At 29.9% G+C, this 20,074-nt stretch overlaps 2 protein-coding genes across 5 annotated transcripts; one reads left to right on the top strand and one right to left on the bottom strand.

Moving 5' to 3' along the window:
* Window positions 1–1,654: 1,654 nt before the first annotated feature.
* LOC111038876 (neuronal acetylcholine receptor subunit beta-4-like) lies at window positions 1,655–7,231 on the top strand. The gene is made up of 10 exons (XM_022322138.1): window positions 1,655–1,930; window positions 2,698–2,917; window positions 3,020–3,297; window positions 3,432–3,586; window positions 3,925–3,969; window positions 4,270–4,376; window positions 4,494–4,710; window positions 5,450–5,663; window positions 5,867–6,019; window positions 6,758–7,231. The coding sequence occupies exons 1-10, from the start codon at window positions 1,858–1,860 to the stop codon at window positions 6,982–6,984; spliced, it is 1,689 nt and encodes a 562-aa protein (XP_022177830.1). The 5' UTR covers window positions 1,655–1,857; the 3' UTR covers window positions 6,985–7,231.
* Window positions 7,232–7,971: 740 nt separating this feature from the next.
* LOC111038874 (retinol dehydrogenase 11-like) lies at window positions 7,972–16,544 on the bottom strand. Of its 4 annotated transcripts, none has more exons than XM_022322136.1 (7): window positions 16,190–16,544; window positions 11,867–12,008; window positions 10,781–10,984; window positions 10,457–10,612; window positions 8,968–9,093; window positions 8,664–8,871; window positions 7,972–8,237 (listed from the first exon to the last, which is right to left on the bottom strand). In XM_022322136.1, the coding sequence occupies exons 2-7, from the start codon at window positions 11,985–11,987 to the stop codon at window positions 8,102–8,104; spliced, it is 951 nt and encodes a 316-aa protein (XP_022177828.1). In that variant the 5' UTR covers window positions 11,988–12,008; window positions 16,190–16,544; the 3' UTR covers window positions 7,972–8,101. The 4 variants fall into 4 exon arrangements, with proteins under 4 accessions (XP_022177828.1, XP_022177827.1, XP_022177829.1 ...); XM_022322135.1 differs by lacking the exon at window positions 16,190–16,544 and adding an exon at window positions 13,464–13,729 and having other exon boundaries at window positions 11,867–11,988; XM_022322137.1 differs by lacking the exon at window positions 16,190–16,544 and adding an exon at window positions 12,051–12,217 and having other exon boundaries at window positions 11,867–11,988.
* Window positions 16,545–20,074: the final 3,530 nt, after the last annotated feature.

Here is a 20,074-nt window from a genome sequence, read left to right as displayed (position 1 = left end):
ACTTTGATAAACAAACCATTGGCTTCCTCTAACTTAAAATCTCTTGTCATTAATAAAGGCTTAATAATTTTAATGCAATCTGGCCTATGGCATAATACAATATTAATTAGTTCTTTAGGATTAACAGTATCAAACGCTTTGGGCCAAATCTAAGAAAATTGCAATTATTTTCATACTTTTATCAAGACCATTAGTTATACAGTTAGTGGTGCTATATAAAGTATCACCCGCTCTTAAACCTGGTCTAAAACCAAACTGATGTTTTGATAGGAGCTTATGTTTTTCTAAAAATAATATGTGCCTGTTTTTAATTATTTTTTCTAGTATTTTAGACAAATTGCTAACCATTGAAATCAGTTTATAATTATTTAATTTAGATTTTTATCCATTCTTAAATATTAGTTTAATTGTTGCTTATTAAGTTTATCAGGAAGGACACAATTTTTAATACTTAGATTGTATATGTAATAACTAATAAGTATAAAGTAATGGAACTTATTTTAAATTTAACTGTCAACCACAAGTTTTAAAATATTTACAGATATACCATCAAAACCCACAGCAGTATTGTCTTTAAAATTATTTAAAATTTCTCAAACATCAGAATCTATAATGTTTTCCTTCTGCAGATTGTTTAATGGCGTTGAGGCATGATCCTTCATATTTAAATGTTGACTCTTGATTTTAAATTTTGACATCTTAAAAGTACCAATTATAGATTCGATTTTTATCAGAAACAGACCCTAAAGTTGAACATTTAAGAATTTCACGTAAGTAGTAAGTATGCAGACACAAATTAAAATCAAAAATCCTATTGTAAAATCAATACATTCAATATTCATCGATTCACTGAGAATCTAAAAAAAATGTTGTATGTGGATTGTTTTATTGTACATTTAACTTGTATGTCCATAAGTAATAACAAATTTATATTAGGTCTTAATCTTTTAATATTAAAAAATTGTCCAAGTATATTTGGCCAATTAGTAATTATCAACAAATATTTTGTACCTATTGCATTATTGCATACTTAATTATTATAATAACCTAGTTTGTATCCATTTACAAAGTATTTAATAGACTATTATAGGCCTTAGTAGTTTAAGCACTGAGCAGAATGGCTCAATATTTTTTTTCAGTATAAATTACAATACTTCTTAATTTGAATGTATTCGTTATTACTAATTTTAGCATATGGGGTGAGCCGTGAGCATGCTTAATAAATCACTTTGAATAAATTGTATGACATGGAACATTGTTGGATCGATTTAATTTTACAACCGCTATTTTAACAGTGTGAAACTATTGAAACGATTTCCGTTAAATTTTCAACAACGATATATATTTCACATATATTATAAACTATGTTCTTATTTATTTTACAGTTATTCTTCGGGCGTTATATGTTAATTATTTAATATTTGTACTAAATATTATTTTATCATATTAATTTACATATAAATTATAAATCATACAAATTATTTCGATTACAGTTGCAGACACTCTGTGTGTACGCGCATTATTATCTATTTAGGGACATATATACACCGGACATTGTGTATAATAATAACTATGCTTATTTTACGATATCCAGCCTTATCTGTAGAACACTATGTGTGCGATAAATTTTTATTTACTTTCAGTAAAAAATATGGAATACAGGATACGTTTCTGTGAGAGATAGACTACACACATTGTGTTAATTGTGTGGCTACAGTACCGCTCACATAGCGTAACACGTTTAATTTAAATAGGTAGGTAATAAAAATTAATAAATTATATTCTAATATCATACCGCGTAGCGAAATCCACAACGGATTTAAAACGATTTTTTTTTAACGTCACGTCGCCTGAATTATGTTTCGAGTTTTGGCATTTCTACTCGCTCTGTCGGTGTCAAGTCTACACGGTCTACTGCAGACTATTAACGGTAGGTACCTACCTATTTTACCTAGCTAGTACCAATTTTATTATGTACTTATATAAGTCAATTCCTCAGCGGCTGTACTTGTAGTTTAATAATTCGACCAAAATCGTTCTGTTCCCTTATGTATTGACTTTTAAGCCAAACCAAGAAGTTTGATATTTAGACACTTTATGTCTTTACGTTATTCACGTAGAAAAGTATTAAAATATAAGTTGTAATGTTGTATAGGTAAAAATGTTACATTTATTACATATTTATTTTGATCATGGTAGTTGCCACTTGCCATCACAATTAAACTCGGTATCGTCAACCGTCGATCAACCAATCAAATAAATAATAATTAACGACCAATAATTCTAATATATAGGCGTGTATTTTTTATTTTTTTATAACTATATAGGTAAAATATTAAATTGATTTTTTTTCAATAACTTTTATGAAACTTGTATTTATAATACTTGTCCATACTATGAATAACATGAATTCAAAATATATATTAAACTTTTGGTTTGGCCGAAAAGAGAAGATATTAATATTATTATAGTCGAATAGTCGGCGAGCGTGAACGATAGGTAGGTCGCTTTGCCGCTTTGGTATATAATTACTCGTGTACCTAAGCGTGTAACACTATTGACATTTAAAATTTAAAATTTAACACTTATCGATGTTGATTTTCTGCTGCAATGAGACACAACAATACATTAATACTACTATATTTTACCGTTTATACCGTATTGTTATATTTTTCAAATCGTCGTCTTTAAAAATAGGCGAACTATGCACGGCTGTTTATACTGTAGGCTATGGATATTCGAATTGGTACAACGCCACTGAAATTCCTACGGCGGATGGCACAGTGATGTTCAAGTTTTACGTGCAAGCGGCAAGTGACGCTCACGTCATGTTGGCTAGAGAGCCGTTGTCGTTCGGATACGAAATCGTTCTCGGAGGCGGGTCGAACAGTTTTTGCGATATACGCAAATTCAAAGGGTTAGTGCACTTATAAATAATAGGTGTACTGTATAATATTATTGTATCGTTGTATAAAATGATTTAGTGGAATTTGATATCGTACATATTTTAACCGTATAGCGAGTTAACGTCGGTGGCCACCGTTAACACTGAAAAAATCCTCGACATGTTAAGCCCCGTCGGTTTTTGGGTACGAGCGTCCCAGCAGTCCGGGCTCATCGAGGTCGGCAGGTACGGCGAGAGCTTGCCGTTCATTTTTTGGATGGACCCGGAGCCTATACCGGTCAAGTATTATAGCTTCAGCTCGTGGGGCACAGTGGTTTGCAAATGGACGTTCAAATGTAAACCCGACCCTCTGGCGAGAGTGACGCCGAAGATTTTAGTGCCGGATACGAGAGGTTAAATTACGTGTACCTAATATTGCAATATTATATACTCACGAATAAATCGTGCCCACATAATCCATTCGATACTGTGTGAAATGTAATAAAAGATCGTATTTTTATGCAAACGAAAATGTGTTGCGTTTCAGACCGAGTCGATTATACGAAGAAGTTTTTGACATACATGGAACAACTCAGGAGAGATGTACTGAAAAAGCGCGGCCTGTTCGGAGGCGACCCGACGACGAACGCGAAGAGAGTGTTAAACGTGGCGCTAACCAGTGACTTCAAGTTCATACATCTGGTAATTATTACAACTATAGAGCCGGCCTTGGGCCCCTGCCCCCGGGCCCAGTGAATTTGTATAACATGTTGGGCCTAGTTTCATAAAAAATTAAAAAATAATATTACATTTTGAGCAGTTCTCGCATAAAAAAAATGCTCCTGGTCTTGCTCCACCTTAAGGCTCTGAAGAAACTCTACATGGTATTATGTAATATTATTTGTATAATATATTTGGTTTAAATATGATGTGTAATGTGTATTATTATGTAGGTATTTTGTTCTTGCAATAATAAACGTAATGTATAGTTGTAAGTTGCGTATGATTATTCGTTTTTATTTATTTTTTTTATTTTGTAGGACGTCATGACTTCGACGCTCACGCTTCGGGGTATCGCCACTTTTGTAAGTATATTTTTGTATTCGATTAGTGGATTTATTTTTCCTGTTAAAACTAAATTAAATAGAAAACTAAATAGAAAAACCCCAGATGAATCAAGTCCCTGATCAAATTATCCCCCGTGTATATCAATGTAGATATATTATGTAAGATTGTCCAGTTTTCTTATCGCGGTTGTATTAAAAGACATAGGTAATATTGTCATCGATATATATTTTTATGTCAACAGTCAACAGTTATGTATATGTAATACTTATAATATGTACAATATTTAATATATTATTTTTGAATTGTTTTCCGGAAAGGAATGGACGGACAACAGTATCCATTGGAACCCTCAAGACTATAAAAATATTTCCAGATTGCATTTATCGAATTACGAACTATGGCAACCCGAACTCGTACTACACAAGTATAGTAAAATATTATAAATTAATATATAATATTATAATATGTATCACAGCTATGAAGAGAACTAACTGTTATAAACATTTTATAATCACTAATCACTGTCGATTTCCTTTGTCAGCGCCATGGATCCGGCCACTAGTATGTTTTCCGAATCGAAAGTATCAGTGGACAACAACGGCAATGTCACATGGAGACCTAAATTTGACATTAGAACCAAATGCGATATCGACTTGACGTCGTGGCCGTGGGACAAGCACAAGTGTACCATACTGTTGAGCACGTGGTCGCATAAAGTATCCAATGTCTTCTACGAAATCAAAGAGAACCAAAAGTCCGTAAGTATAATATCACGCACGGACATGATTCCCAAACGCACCTACGTCTAACACGTATTATAATCTGTATAGTTACACAGTTTTTGGAAAGAACGTCGTTCATGAACGCACGTTCACTCGTTAAAGTTCATAGTTAGTGAACGATATTTGAACGTCACTCGTTTTTTTTTCAAATTGAACGTGAACTTAAACGACTTTTATATTTTAATGAAATTGAACGATTTTTAAGATTCTCAATTTATTTGAAATTTAATGAATATTTGTTTAGAATATACTGATTAATTATTATAATATTATATTTAATAATATTTTCTTATTAAAATTCCTATTATAAAAAATTGAAAAATGTAATGAACGACCTAGTGAATGCATTTGTTTTTTCAATGACCGTGAACGCTTTTATTTGAAAAAAAACACGAACGTGAACGTGAATGAGTTCATTTTTTTTAGTGAACGTTCCGAACACTGTTTATCAACAGGTAGGTACTCTGTCCAGCTAGAGAATACTCCGTGGTCAGACGAAAATCGGTTCTTTTGTGCATCCCTACGTGACACCCTGCCATAGTTGAACCGGTCATCTAGATGGTGGGGTATCTCTAGGAAATGCACAGAATCGACCATGTTCTCTCGCTTAATAGAGTATAGTTGAGGTGTGCTTCTGTCGGAGAACTGTAACAATATGATATTATGTGTACAATATTAAGTTGTATTGCGTTTCATATTGTCACAACATATGCAGGAATGTTTTCAAGTCTCTCATTCGGATTGGAGACTTGACAGTATGACGAGCTCGTATGTCGAAGACAGCACCCCGTGGGACGATATCGTGGCATCCATCAACAACGTCGATGGATCTGCAGAAGACGGTCCCCCTCAATATTCACTGCAGCTCGTGGTGGAAATATCTAGAAACACGAAGATTCTCGAGAAATTGTTTTGCGTCCCGTTAATACGTACGCTTTCATTTTTCATTTTTTTTTAAACTCAAATACTATTTTTTATTTCCAATTACTTTGCCAGATTATAATATTATGTACATAATTGCATTTTAATCACTGGATCAGATTATGAACACATTAAATGGAAATCCTTTAGATTCTCCTGAAAAATAATGTTATAATTGAAATTCGATCATAATAGATTTTTTTTTCTTCAGTGATCAGTTGTGTGTGGCTGTCATCTTTCGGTATAATGCCGAATTCTTCATCAAAAATCTTCACAATTTGTGTGTCAATTATACTTTCAACAATGATCATTGTATACATGACGAAGTATGTGCCGGTTTTCGCTGAATTTCCACCAGACTTGAGTAAGTAAAATATTTTATTATTACCCGTTTAAAAATAGCTAATAATCAGTATATTCATCGTAATATAATTTCAACTAAATTATTTAGTTTACATTTTATTTAGATTTTATAAGGCATTTTAGTTGATAATGCATGTGGGTACTTAAGTATTTTTTTTTGTTCTTAACTTTTTTTATAAAATGACACAATAGTGTTTACTCGCTTTTACAGACTTACGACCTTAGGCAAGTGTCATGAGTAAGTAATTATTGTAGGCGTTACTACAACATGAGACATCAAACATGTATTTTTTATCAATAGGTAATAATATTAAAAATGCATATTAGATTTTGTATGAAAAGGTAATGAATAACATATTTAGTTAATTCATTTTATAATTTCATACACTCATATACAATTATTTAAGGACATACACTTTGATATTTTAGTCATATTTCCATTAATTTTTTAAAAAAAAGTTGCGAGGGTTAGAATTGTAACTTAGAACGATATCATCAATATGCGAAAGACCAACAGTATTAATAATAATATTATGGTGATACGGCGTATTGAGTAGACTAATCAGTTACACCATTGCGGTAGCCTGTAGGTATAATTACGAAGAAAAATGTTTTTATTTTATCATAATTCATAACTAATAAGTTATGAAATTTGTATCATTATTCATTAACATATCATAACTTATAATATATTTAAGAAATATGAATCCTGGTAATGTGTAGGGCATTTTTTTTCCAGTGCTTGGATACTTGAAACTTATCCTCTTGATATCGATGGACGCCTTCATCTCCTCGCTACTCATAACCGTGCACAGTCGCAAAACGACCAGCAGTCATCCTCCGTTCGCGTTAACTAGATTCCTGACCACGCCCATCGTGACAAGACTTCTAGCGTTGCCGAAATTGGATTCCCCCCGGAACCTCGTTTACGACCAGCTGGACAACGGACTCGACTCAGGACACTAGACCACGACCACCCTTTGGGATATCGTCATAGTCGCTTTCGAGAGAATCATATTCATAATGTTTTTCGCAATAACCGTGGCTGTATTGGGGTCGGTCAAGATTTCCGTTACGACTCTGTTTTGATAGATCTTAACAGTATTAATTGTATAATAAAATGGCCGAATATATGAGCGGTAATAACAGGTTATCATGTAGTCACGGCAGTTGCGTATTTATGATTTCTTCGAGGAAGTAGACCGGGAGAGAAGCCTTGAGTTGATGGAAATTAAATCTAACGGTTGATGATGGAAAAACAAAGTTTCATAAGATATATACGAGAACACGAATTAAAGATATTTCTTAAACAAACGAGCACTATTATTTCAACAGTGAATAATTTGTATTTGTATAAAATTAAGCAACTCTATTTTATTTTTTTGTAAATTTAGACTATTTACTGGGCTGATCCAGTTTTGTAAGAAATATTACAGTTATAGGTTAGGTATAGGTACGATTAAATAAATGGTTTCAACATTCAAATAGTATACAGAACTGCAGTACGGTGTACGAATAATGTTTTCACTGTTGTATTATAAATCGAGTTATCGTAAAGCGAATGGTTTTGTTTTTTCATAATTATACACACATTGCTTTTTGTTTGTGTTCCGCGGCATAATTCAGGATTGATACTATTTATAGATGTCATTTCAAACGTTATGGAAAGGATGACTCAGTTAGGCCAAAGTTCCCCCCTGCAGTAGTACCACGATTCAACATACACACACAAATATATTATTTCATACAAATATGCTGAAGGTGTTATCCTTCTGTTAATATCCACCCATAAATACTCCACTGAGTGACATACGTGTATAAATGTATAATAGTATACTAAATATATATATATATATATAGGTAATAAACTCAAAATTCATATTATATACATTTTACATTTCATGTGAAATAAATACACATCGATGATAATTTATTATAAGTTAGAATAAGCACATAATTATAATTATTTAATAAATATATATGTATTTTAAATGAATAAACCTAAAATTATAACTCAATGTTTGTATAAAATATCGTTGTAGAAAACATTCCATGATGAGTACAGTGGTTTTGAATTGACAAGTCATACTTCATTGCTCTCCGGCTTAAAAGGATCTATTGAAGGTTCTAAATGAACCAAGGTGCAACTAGTGTCCCACAACTTTACGCTGACCTCTTCGTCTTTGGCCGCGGGTTCTGGTTCCAGTACTTTACAATCACTGAAAATTCAAAAAAAAAAAATTCACTCAGATGTAAGAACCATTATATTTATTATTAAAAGGACCAATATTATAGGTCGTGTATGTACATCATACAAACGGAAATGGAGACAATTTGAACTTTTGAAATATGAGACGCGTCCGCACGATAATATTATGCGCAGGTGGTATATAAAATTGATTAAATAAAAGCGTACAGTAGGTATTGTTATATTATTGTGTCACATAATAGGTGCAACTTTGGAAATTGTTTAGGGGTGCCTTCGTGCCTAGAATGTATTAGTACAGATCCTGAAAATTGATATTTTAAACTAAAATAGGTATGATAAAAAAAACTCTGGGGGAGGGTTAAGGATGAAATTGGAGGGGCTTAGACCCCCCCCCAAGCCCCCCCTAATTGCACCTATGTTGGGTAATAAATCCTACCTATAATATAAACCGCTTTCGTCTGCACATTTCTCGTCCAGAGCGCAGTGTAACGTGGTCTGAGCACCCTGTTTAGGTGTCTTAACTGCAATTTTGGCGATATTATTGTATAGCCAAGATGCGCCAGGAAATATGGTCTGATCGACATACCGGCCGAGTTCGGTGTGAACGATGCCTGGATTGACAGCGTATACCGTCACTCCGGTACCTATAAATTATAATAAAAAACTTATATTTTTCGTTTACGTAATGCGCTTTTGCATTTTGCTGTCCACGTTCCGTAGTTACTGGTTACCAAACTTACCATTTAGACGTTTGGCAAGTTCCACGGTGAATAAAATGTTGGCCAATTTGGAGCGGCCGTATGCACCGCTGGGCGTGTAGTCCTTGTCCAGGTTTATGTCGTCAAAATGCATTTTTTGATCTCCCCCTGTATGGCATATACAATATACATAATCAGAATAATGAATTATGCTTTCAAATTTAGATTCCAAACTGCTAGTTATTTCAACCAAAATGTACCAACATGTTGTCAATCATACTTCATACTGATGGGCTTAGTAATGCAATTATAATTTCAAACAATTATTTCAATTAAGTATTATGTCTACTATACCTTGATCAGGCCACTTTTTTATAATGTTGTTTCTCAACCCCGGTAAATTGTATTGAACATGTAAAATTGATGAAACTTTAAATGTTAATTATTCGAAATTTAAATTGAACATCTTAAAAGGTCCATTTCAAAATAAAAATAAAATCAGTTTTCAGAAGTTTCATCACGTTAACAGGTCCATCGGTAAGATTTACAAAAAATGCAGACAATGTATACTCGTAATATTATATTGATTATCTCTCACTCTTCCTACGCCAATGTGGTGACTGGTGAATAGTACCCGCGCGTGCGGAGCGCTGCATTATTTCTTTTACACTACAGTAACACTCTATTATCACCACTTACTATCCACACATTTACAAATTACAATACCCGCATGCCAGGTACTAGACAATTAAATTGCCTTTATTAAGCTCCTTAAAAACTGTCTATTTGCAATCCCCCTAAATTTAAAATTGTAAATGCACATTTAGATCATACACTTATTAAAATAATAAAATGTTTGAACCTACTATAGGTTTCCAAGGGTCAACATTGTTTGAAAGAGATATTCGATACCGGTGTATGCAATGGAACCTAAAGTGCATGATATCTTTGTTAAAAAAAGGTGTTATCTTATTGTTGTTTTGAACTTCTTTTTCTCTCTCGCTTTAATGGGTATAAATGGACTTAAGTTAATCTTTTTCTAACAATGTTGGCCCAGGGACCTTTCTCTCTATTTTTTTTAGATCTATGATTTAAAAGAGCAATACCCTTACATTTAAAATCTTACAAATTTACCTAGGTACCTAGATGATTAATAAAGTAGTAGAGGTATCACAATCTTCATTAAAATTTAAATATCTACTTATCCACGAATAACAAATATATTACACGTATTTCCGGTATTGGTATGGTGTACAATGTTAACAGTTATTTTAGTAGACTGTCGTTATTGATAATTATAACTATATTATGTTTTCTTACTCAATAATTCAATAATGTGTTTGTATAATATAGAAAAATATAATATCAAAACTAGGGCAGAATCCTGAAATTATACTTGTAGACCTATATATATATACGGTTATACTTAGATGTCGATTCAGGAAGAACCTATTATCAAAATTAAATCTACTTATTTTGTCAATTGTGATAACATAGTAATATTATAATTCGAATTATACAATTTACGTACATTTGTGAGCTAATGAAGTCACGTTGATTATCCTGGCCGGAGCTGACTTCAGTATTCTGGGCAGCAACAAGAGCGTAAATAAAAAATGACCCAAATGGTTGGTTGCCAAATGAAGTTCAATTCCGTTCTCCGACAATGTTTTCGGACACATCATACCTGTGAAGAAACCGTAAGTGTTGATATTAATTAATTTATGGATAACAATATGTTATATACAGTATTATTTTTGTTATTTGAACTTGAAATAACGGAAAATATAGCAACTTATATAAATTTTAAAAATATATTACAATATTCTATTGTGATGTACACAACAAGACTCACCCGCATTGTTTACTAAAATATCTATTCTTTTCTCCGTGCGCAATATCTCTTTGGCGCATTTTCTCACCGAAGCCAAAAAAGACAATTCCAAATGCTTAAAAACTAACTCTCCGACGTTATTATCTCCTTCAGTCTGATTTTTTATGCTGTCTATCGCGTCTTGTGTCCTGGACGCACTTCTACACGCCATTATCACTCGAGCACCTATAAGTTGACAACAACATTATTGTGGTGACTGATGGAGAGCACAGGACATTAGTAGCATGTATATTTATATAGGCACTTTTCTACTAAGATGAATATTTTTGCATAGCTAAAATATATCCAATAATAAATTCATAGGCAAATACATATATTTATATATTATATTATATGGGAATTTCCACACTAATTTAATAAAATAAAGAAAAGAGAAATATTTGCATTATTTTAAAAGAAAATGCTTCTTCGATCAAGTTTTATAAAATCACATAAATTAATTAATCTTCTCCTATACCTACACTATGTGTTGACATTATGTTAGGTTAGGTTAGTTTCTTAGTTTATGTTAGCATTCAATGAAAAACCTTATTTGAGTATGAATCTATATAGTACATATTTAATTTATTTGACGAATATCCTACTACAATTTTGCATCAGATAGGTAACCTATTATAAATTAAAATAAGTGTAGTACGATAGCGAATTTTTAGAGAAAAGCTGTGATTCACAGCCAAAACCTAAATTGTTACCTAGTTCAAATGTTTAAATAATCAGTACCTATATCAGTAGTTGTTGATTAAGTTATATTATACTGTTGAGAACTGATAACTACGGGTTTTTTTTTTAATTTTACGAGACAACCCATACAAAATTCGATTTTAAAATATTACATGCTAACTATATGAACTTTTATAGAATAATTTTTTTTAATCATAAAACGGGTGTTCAACATTAACAGTAATATAAGTTGTTACAAAATGCGTGACTTTATTTGCTTATATTTTATAAAACAAGTAAGAACACTTTGTGTAATGAGTAATGATGAATTATAATATTATTATATTAGGTGCTAAAGGTGTGACAATGAGTGCATATCTCACTTACCTCTCTTGTAGAATTCCGTAGCCGTTTCTTTTCCGATTCCTGTGTTACATCCCGTCACGACGACTGTTTTTCCGTCTAGTCGCGCCGTTGACGTACAGTGGTTGGGTAATAAATACTCCATGCTGAAATGATAACACACCAGCTGCAGCGGTTTAAACGAATTAACAAAATAATATTATATTACACTGAGTAGTGAGGACTGAGCGTATTTTATTATCGAGATTATAGTGTATAATAATAATAATATAATATATGTAACGCGGCTGTTTTTTCTCCGGCCGACTTAATATTGTAAACATATAAATATATTATATTATGTAAAATATATTATAGAAATTGTATATAATAATACGTTATAGTAATATTTTATTATACGTCGTCTTGGCTGTGCTGCATGAAGTAACTCGATATTTCAGTATCATATTATAAGATACTCGTGCATAAAACTATAACTATTCCCATCGTGACACAATATGCCGTTGGTTTTTTAGTTGCAAATTTCATACACATATATCATATATTGTATATATACAGGATGATTCGCTGACCACGCTCACCCCGATTTTCCTTTAACTAATTTATTAAAAGGTATATTTCATTTTTTATTTTTTGATATTTTAAGTTTACCTGTAAAGACCATATTTTTAAATACTTATAGATTTTTTATGTATTGTCTAAGGCATAGTAAATAGAAATAAAGCCACAGTGGTTCCTATGGACTTTTTTTTTCATCGCAGCATATAAAGCTATATAAAATATAAATCAATATTCGAACAAATAGGTAGTTATTCTAAGTTTTTCAACTTAAGGTTATAATTAAAGTAAAAATAACCTTAAAAAGTATATGTTTGTTAGGTGTCTAAATATGTCATAATACGATAAATAAATAATAATTTAACTCTAAATATTAAGAATAATATAGGTTAGGCCACGATAAAAGGTTAAGATACTATGGGGAGTGAAAAATGTCCTCTAAAAAAAAAAATGTTTTTAGAATAGCAAGATACTCTTTCATTAATACGAAAATTCTATGTATTAAAAAATATGGTCTTTGAGTAAACTTAAAATGTCCAAATATCAGAATATGAATAAATGCATAATATTAAGATAATAGGTGGATCGTGGATCGTGGAAGACCATGATATACGTCTTTATGAATCACTCTGTAGCTGTTAAACATAATATATAATGTTTTCGCCTATTGGTACATATACTACAAGCTGATATACTAACACCATATTTTTTACGTTATGTGTACTCAGGTTTTAGAAAATTTAAAGTGGGTTATACATTGAAATTTTAGTTTTTAGATATTTTATAAATCGGATTGATTCAAAATTCGTCACAAAATAAATATCACTTCTTGCGTTTACCTACATGTGCATTTTGTATATCACTAACTTTCGTACTCGAATAATTGTATGTCCACATAATAATAGAAAGTGTAAGAAAGTGTACTATATCATTAGGTCATTCGGAATACATTGAAAACAGAAATACATCCATAGAGATAAAATCAAACTTGGTAAAATCTGTTTTAATCATTAATAGGTATAGGTACGCGTTAATACTAGTTAATATTTTATGAAATACGTACCTGTTATATTATGACACTTGCACTGTGTTTAATTCTATGGACTATGAGATAGGTACTTACTCGAAATATGCCTTAGTTAAACATTTTTTAGATATTAATATTTTACATTTTTATATTGTACAACAAGTTGATTACATTGTGTTTTATAATGATGATTAATAAAGGTACTATCGAAAAAAAAGTATTTAAGAAAATATTTTGTAGAACTCTACTCAGACCATCCAATTTTAGTCTTACCAACCGACTACTTCACTATTAAAATAATTTTATAAAACTGAATTAATTTTAAACACAATAATGATACCTACATATACCGCGCTTATTTCACTAATGGCTGATGCTAATAGCCGATGAACGTTAAAATAATATTTATATCAATTTAAAAAGAAAAAAAAATAGTTATTGTCAAGGCCACACGCGTTACATCTATTATAATAATGGGTAAATTATAATTTATTACTGTGATTTTTTCTATTTAATTTTGTGACTTAAAAGTTAAAATTATATTTCTGCGCAATATAATTTACACTTTACTGGGTGATATTATAAGTTGTAACGTTTAAATGTCATAAAAAATGTTATATTCATACTATAGAGTACTCGGTTACAACGGGTATGAATATAGTGCAATTATTCATTTTAGGCATTAAAAAAAACATATAATATAATGTGTGATGTGTGTTTGTTTAGAGAGATAGACAAAACATTTTGTATGTAAACAACGTATAGGCAATTATCCAAGTTAGGCTCCCCACGAAATCATCATATCATATTAACCTTAGTGCGGCACACAATGACCTATATTATAATACCTAAATTATTCCTAAATTAAAAAGTCGAGCAGTAAATAATATAGGTAAATAACCACATACATTGTTTGTAACATTTTTAATAATTATTACATCAAACAATATTCTAGTATCTGCACATGGCTTATTTTAATTTTATATTTTGATGCGATGATATGAGTATTTGATTACATAGTTTCTCAAACTGGTGTTGTGCTTTAAGTGTGAGAGGATGCAAACGCTGTTTATAAATCAGTAGTACCTACACATTTTTAACTTAATTTAATTATCTGTGGCTTGAAATTGGTTTGTAAGAGGGTATAACATCTTCGGTATTAGGTGACCTTGTTAAAGTCATCTAGTTATGTAGGGGTTCTAAGTATAGAATTAGGTTTACACCCTCAGGAGCGGTCAAGTTATTCGATTAGTTGTAACTTGTTACAAGTAACACTAAAATAAATTGTGTATCAAGTTACAAGAAAAATATACTTTGGAAATTTGGTACAAGTTATATAGTTACAGTAAGTTAATTACATTTTGTTATTTATGTTTGTATATTTAAGACAATTATGACATTACTAAATATATGTTTGCATGAAGAGTTCACGAGAAAAATGTATTATATAGTAACTAAGCAATAACTAGAATTTAAAAATAAGTATTTATATTGAAAATTATTACAGACACTGCAAATTACAAAATATTACAAAATGTTAAGTATTGTGTATGGTTAGACCATATTGGCATATTAAATAAATGAAATATATAAACACTAAATGGTAAACTCTACTAATATTGTGCTGACACGAAATATGTGCACAGTCATATGAACAGTAAAATTATACATAGGTACAATATTACATAATATTATTTAATCTTAATGTTATAAAATGAAATAATACATTTATAGCTTATAAGTTACAATAATAATACGTATATATTACTATATAATATGATCAAATTATTCTGTTCAAACTTTAAATCAATAGGCAATAATTACACCAATATCTTTGGAGAAAAACAACCAATTTTCATTCATTTATTGACCAATCATTTACTTAAGTAAATAAGTAAGTGACAACGTTACTAAGTTATAATCAAAGAATTTTACGAGTTATATTTTAAATTTGCATGCAAGTCACATAGGTATACCTAACTGATGAGAAGTACAAGTCACAAATGTAACTATGGGTTACGTCACTTTTATAAATGTAACTGATTTCTGTTTAATCTTACTTAAATATTTAATTTTTAGTGGCCAGTTAATACTTTCTCCATCTATGATAAGAGTAGAGCAAGATTCGGAGGACGCCGAAAAACGAAAAGTGAATTGCCCCTGGGCAACATTTTAAAGGGTTAAAAACAATCACACGTATAATAAAGACATTAAAGTATAATAAGTATATCTTTTTTCTCGAAACGTAATTTCATCTGTTTTCTAAATAATATGTATCTATAATTTATATCGATTTACTGCAATATTATAAAATGAAATGCAAATGAATGTATTATTTAGGTATATAATATACTTTATAATAAAATATGATAATTTGTTTATATATATGAGTAACTGATAAGCAATTTGTTAAGCTATATTATAATCATAGCATACCACACCGTAAATAATATCACAAATCGCTTATACAAACATCGTGTTACAACAAATTAAGAATTACAATCGACGTATAATTAATTCAATTATAATATTAAAAGCAGTTTCATAGCAGGTAAGGCATGTATATCTGTATATAATACAATATAAACACTGTTACTTTTGATTATAAATATACTGGTATGTACTAGTTTTTTAATCAATGCTATTACCTACCTACTGATTTGTATTACGAAATCGATAAAAAAATTGTAGATTCAATTTATTATTGAAGACATTTTATGTAAATAAGTATGTATAGCCGCATAGGTAATTATATAGCTTACCTTATTAGTGGTTATTAGTTATTATTCAATATTCTTCGTATACTTCTGGCCCACGATTTGATAATATTGTAATGTCGACTTCCGTTCGTATATAATATGGTAAATTGGTCTATTAATTAATAATTAAGCCGTGAAAAATAAAACACACGTAATAATAATATGCACAATATATATTTCTATGGCCGTAACTGCTGTGCCGTATCAACTTTTGATTTAACGAATTTTTCAGTGATATACTGCGCCAAACTGCGTTATATTTTATAATATCATTCCACCTATAAATTTTGCGTTAGCGCATGCGAACGATCGATGAAAAGTATAACGCGAGAATGATTTAACCATCGTCATGATAACATTATATATTGATCGCCGGCATGTATGAATTATAACGTGAATAAAGATACGAAACAGTAGTCGATAAGCGGTGACCGGACTATAATCCATAATATTAATATCATTATCATACCACAACGTCATCGATTATTATTTGTGGAGTAATGGCATATTATAGCTTTTAAGCTTTAATCATAAAGTAATATATATATATATATAATTCCGAGTCAGATCGTTGATGAGTGTACGCTGTATAGTAATCGGTCAAAGGTCGATTTTAAATATTTAAGATTAAAGGTAGGTATTTTTAATTTTACCTGTACCAAGGTAATTACGCTCACCTACAAGAGTCTTAATATTAATTTATAGTTCATATTAAATATTCAAATTATGAATGATTAAATAATTGTTGCATTCTAGTCATATCATCAACATAAAATATATTATAATATATTCGTACCCACTGCAGACTACAGCTGCCGTTGTACCTAGAACTGCAATGCTAAATGATTTATTAATTTATCATTTTAACAATAACTCTGATTGGAAAGTACAATATTATTATGATAAAATAATTTATTGTATTGGCTTATGACTTTTATTATTTAAATATAGAAAATATTTACCATGAACTACGTTCCCATAATAGTATTATTATTAACGTATTAACCTAAAATAAACCTTTAAATATATTAATATATATTATGTATTTATGTACCTAATTCAAATGACCATTGGTACCACCACTACCACCTACGCGTAAAATAGCTCTAATGCTCTGAAACAGTTGACATTTTAAAGATCAAGTTTTTGTTAGCAATTACAATATTATTGTACGCCATTAAAATATTTAGAATAAATTATAATAAAACTAACTGAATATTAAATATTTTTAAATTAGATAACTTGTAGGCATGTGGTTATAGAATTATACTTTAAAAAGCCATTTTTGCATAATGATTATTATCAATTGTCATTGAAATGGGATGCGAGTAATGCAAAAAGTTTTGTAATATTTTATAATTCAAACAAATTGTAAAAAAAATTATTTAGTATAATATTGTTAAGTAAATACTTATATCATAGAATATATGTAGCATGATGCATATCACTATCAACAACAATTTAGATATTTTAGTTAATATCTGGTTTTTTTTATTTTTGTTTTTGTTTTTGTTTACTGCAAGCATAGAACTAAAAACTATTTTTTTCTTTTTTATCATATGTCCTAGTAATAATTATTAGAACTCGTATTTCCTTGCTTGAATACTGACTACTAATCTGCTAAATTAATCGATTTGTTTTCGATTATCAGAGCATATTGTATAATTTTTGTGAAGTTTTATTCATAATAATTAATTATTGTTCTTTTTTAAAATTTTAATTACACAAAAATAAAATAATAGTACATTGATTATTGAGTTTTAATAGTTGAATTAATATATTAATACATATTATATAAATTATTTAACTATCGTATTTTTGGAGTACGAGAATAGAACATCCTCATACCTCGAATTCTGAAACATTTTGGACTCGCAGAATGACTAACTTAACAAAAGGAGTCGGACGAATTTTCGTATGAACACAATGGGTGGCGCTTTTCGACCAACTCATAACACATCACGGGATAAATATAGGTACATATATTTTATTATATTATAATTATAATTATTGTATTTATTAAATTATGTCCATATACATGTATATATAAATTCAAATAAAAAACGATAGCTAAAAACCTGAATCTGTTTCGATCCACATTTATTGGTTGTTATACAATATTATTTAATCTTAAACTATCAAATCATACGATTTTCATTTTACCAACAAAATTTACCAGATGTACTGATTTATTAAATATTTCATTTTAATTTTATTTTACAAACAGTTAAACACTCAAAACTTAAGCCGTTAAATGAAAGCGATTAAATACAATATATGGTGAAAAAGGAAACTGTTACATTGTAAATGTGTAGATGGAATACAAATTAAATTAAGATTTATTGTTCTGTGTAAGAGATAATCATTACAAGTTAAACAGTTTAAGATTAGAACATAAATGATAAATAATGGGTTGAAATAAAGGGGAACAAAACATTTTTACTGTCGTTTTATAGAAGTCAATTTTTTTTTGTGAACCATTAAGCATGAAAAAATCCATAATGTTATATAATATGATTTAATATATCATTAATATTCAAAATATTATTGGGCTCGTAAAAAGAGTGAACACTTGTTATACCAAAAAGCTTAGGTAATGTATATTGGGAGACTAAATATCCAACAATACAATTAGAACCAAGTTATTTTAAATTATACTATACAATTTAATTTATATTTATAATAAAAAAAATAGTCGTTGTATTGAAAGATTAGAAAAGAATCCATTTTAAGACATTTTCCGTTATATTTTCAATATGAAGTTTACAAAATGAATCTATCGGTTTCGTCAAGCCAGCTTCTGCAAAAGCAAAATAAATTGTTATTAGATTTGTTATTTGTATTTATTAGATTGCACTGCGGGCGTAAGGGCTACTCGTAGATATCGATTGTATATTTTTATGAATAGCAAGTTTAATCAAAAACCATACAACATTGTATTCGACTCAAAGCGATTACAATTATTTTTACAATGAAAATATTGGAATTCGAATGAAAAAAAAATGTTTAAATCTCCTGATTACTAATGATTTTTACCCAGATCAAAAACTGTTATAAAAAAGAATTTGAAAAAACTAAAAAATAGAAAAATTTGTATGGCCATCGCATGACACACCATACTCTTGAATTAATGTGTGCAGCACTGCAGTTATAACCTGTTACTGTTATGCCATTTAATTGAGCTGATAAAACCAAGATGTTTTATGTATTAAACTATTAACACCTACTGATGTTCGATTAATGCTACAGCTGATAATGGAGAAGCATCAACTAGATCGCCGCCTTATTTAGTCACGAACTTCAGCCAGAGGCCAAACACCATTTACCCAAACTATTAGTTATTATACATACTTTGTTCAATGAACACTTGGTAGTATCGAGCAAGGTCTGTAAAATAAACTTTATTACGCTAGTTATCATTTGTGCAAAAATAGACGAAAAGCCATGAAAGTATATCGTTTTCTTTCACTTTCAGCACCACTAATTCAATGTATACGTACTCATCACTGATTTAACTATAAGAAATACAAATGATAATAATTATTTATAAATGTCATATTTTTTAAATGGATCTACTATAAAATAATAGATACATAATAAGATTAGTGAAATTTTGTGTTTTAATTTTTACAAACAATACATAATCTGTATTATAATTTATAATATGATACAATAAGGATATAGGATAAAAGCAACAAATATGAAAGGTTGATATTATTTTGATGACATAAGGAGCCACCCATTGATGTCACTTTCTATTATAATAAAACTATACTAATGCTAATATTACTAATACTATTGAGAACGATACGGGTAAGAACAGCATACGGTGGTTTGTGCGTTGTGCCATTTGGAATTAAATTTCTAACTGAAACTCATTCAGATACG

The sequence above is a fragment of the Myzus persicae genome, unplaced genomic scaffold (genome assembly GCF_001856785.1).
Source record: "Myzus persicae strain clone G006 unplaced genomic scaffold, MPER_G0061.0, whole genome shotgun sequence".
Classification (NCBI taxonomy): domain Eukaryota; kingdom Metazoa; phylum Arthropoda; class Insecta; order Hemiptera; family Aphididae; genus Myzus; species Myzus persicae.
This window is presented reverse-complemented; position numbering and strand designations above follow the sequence as displayed.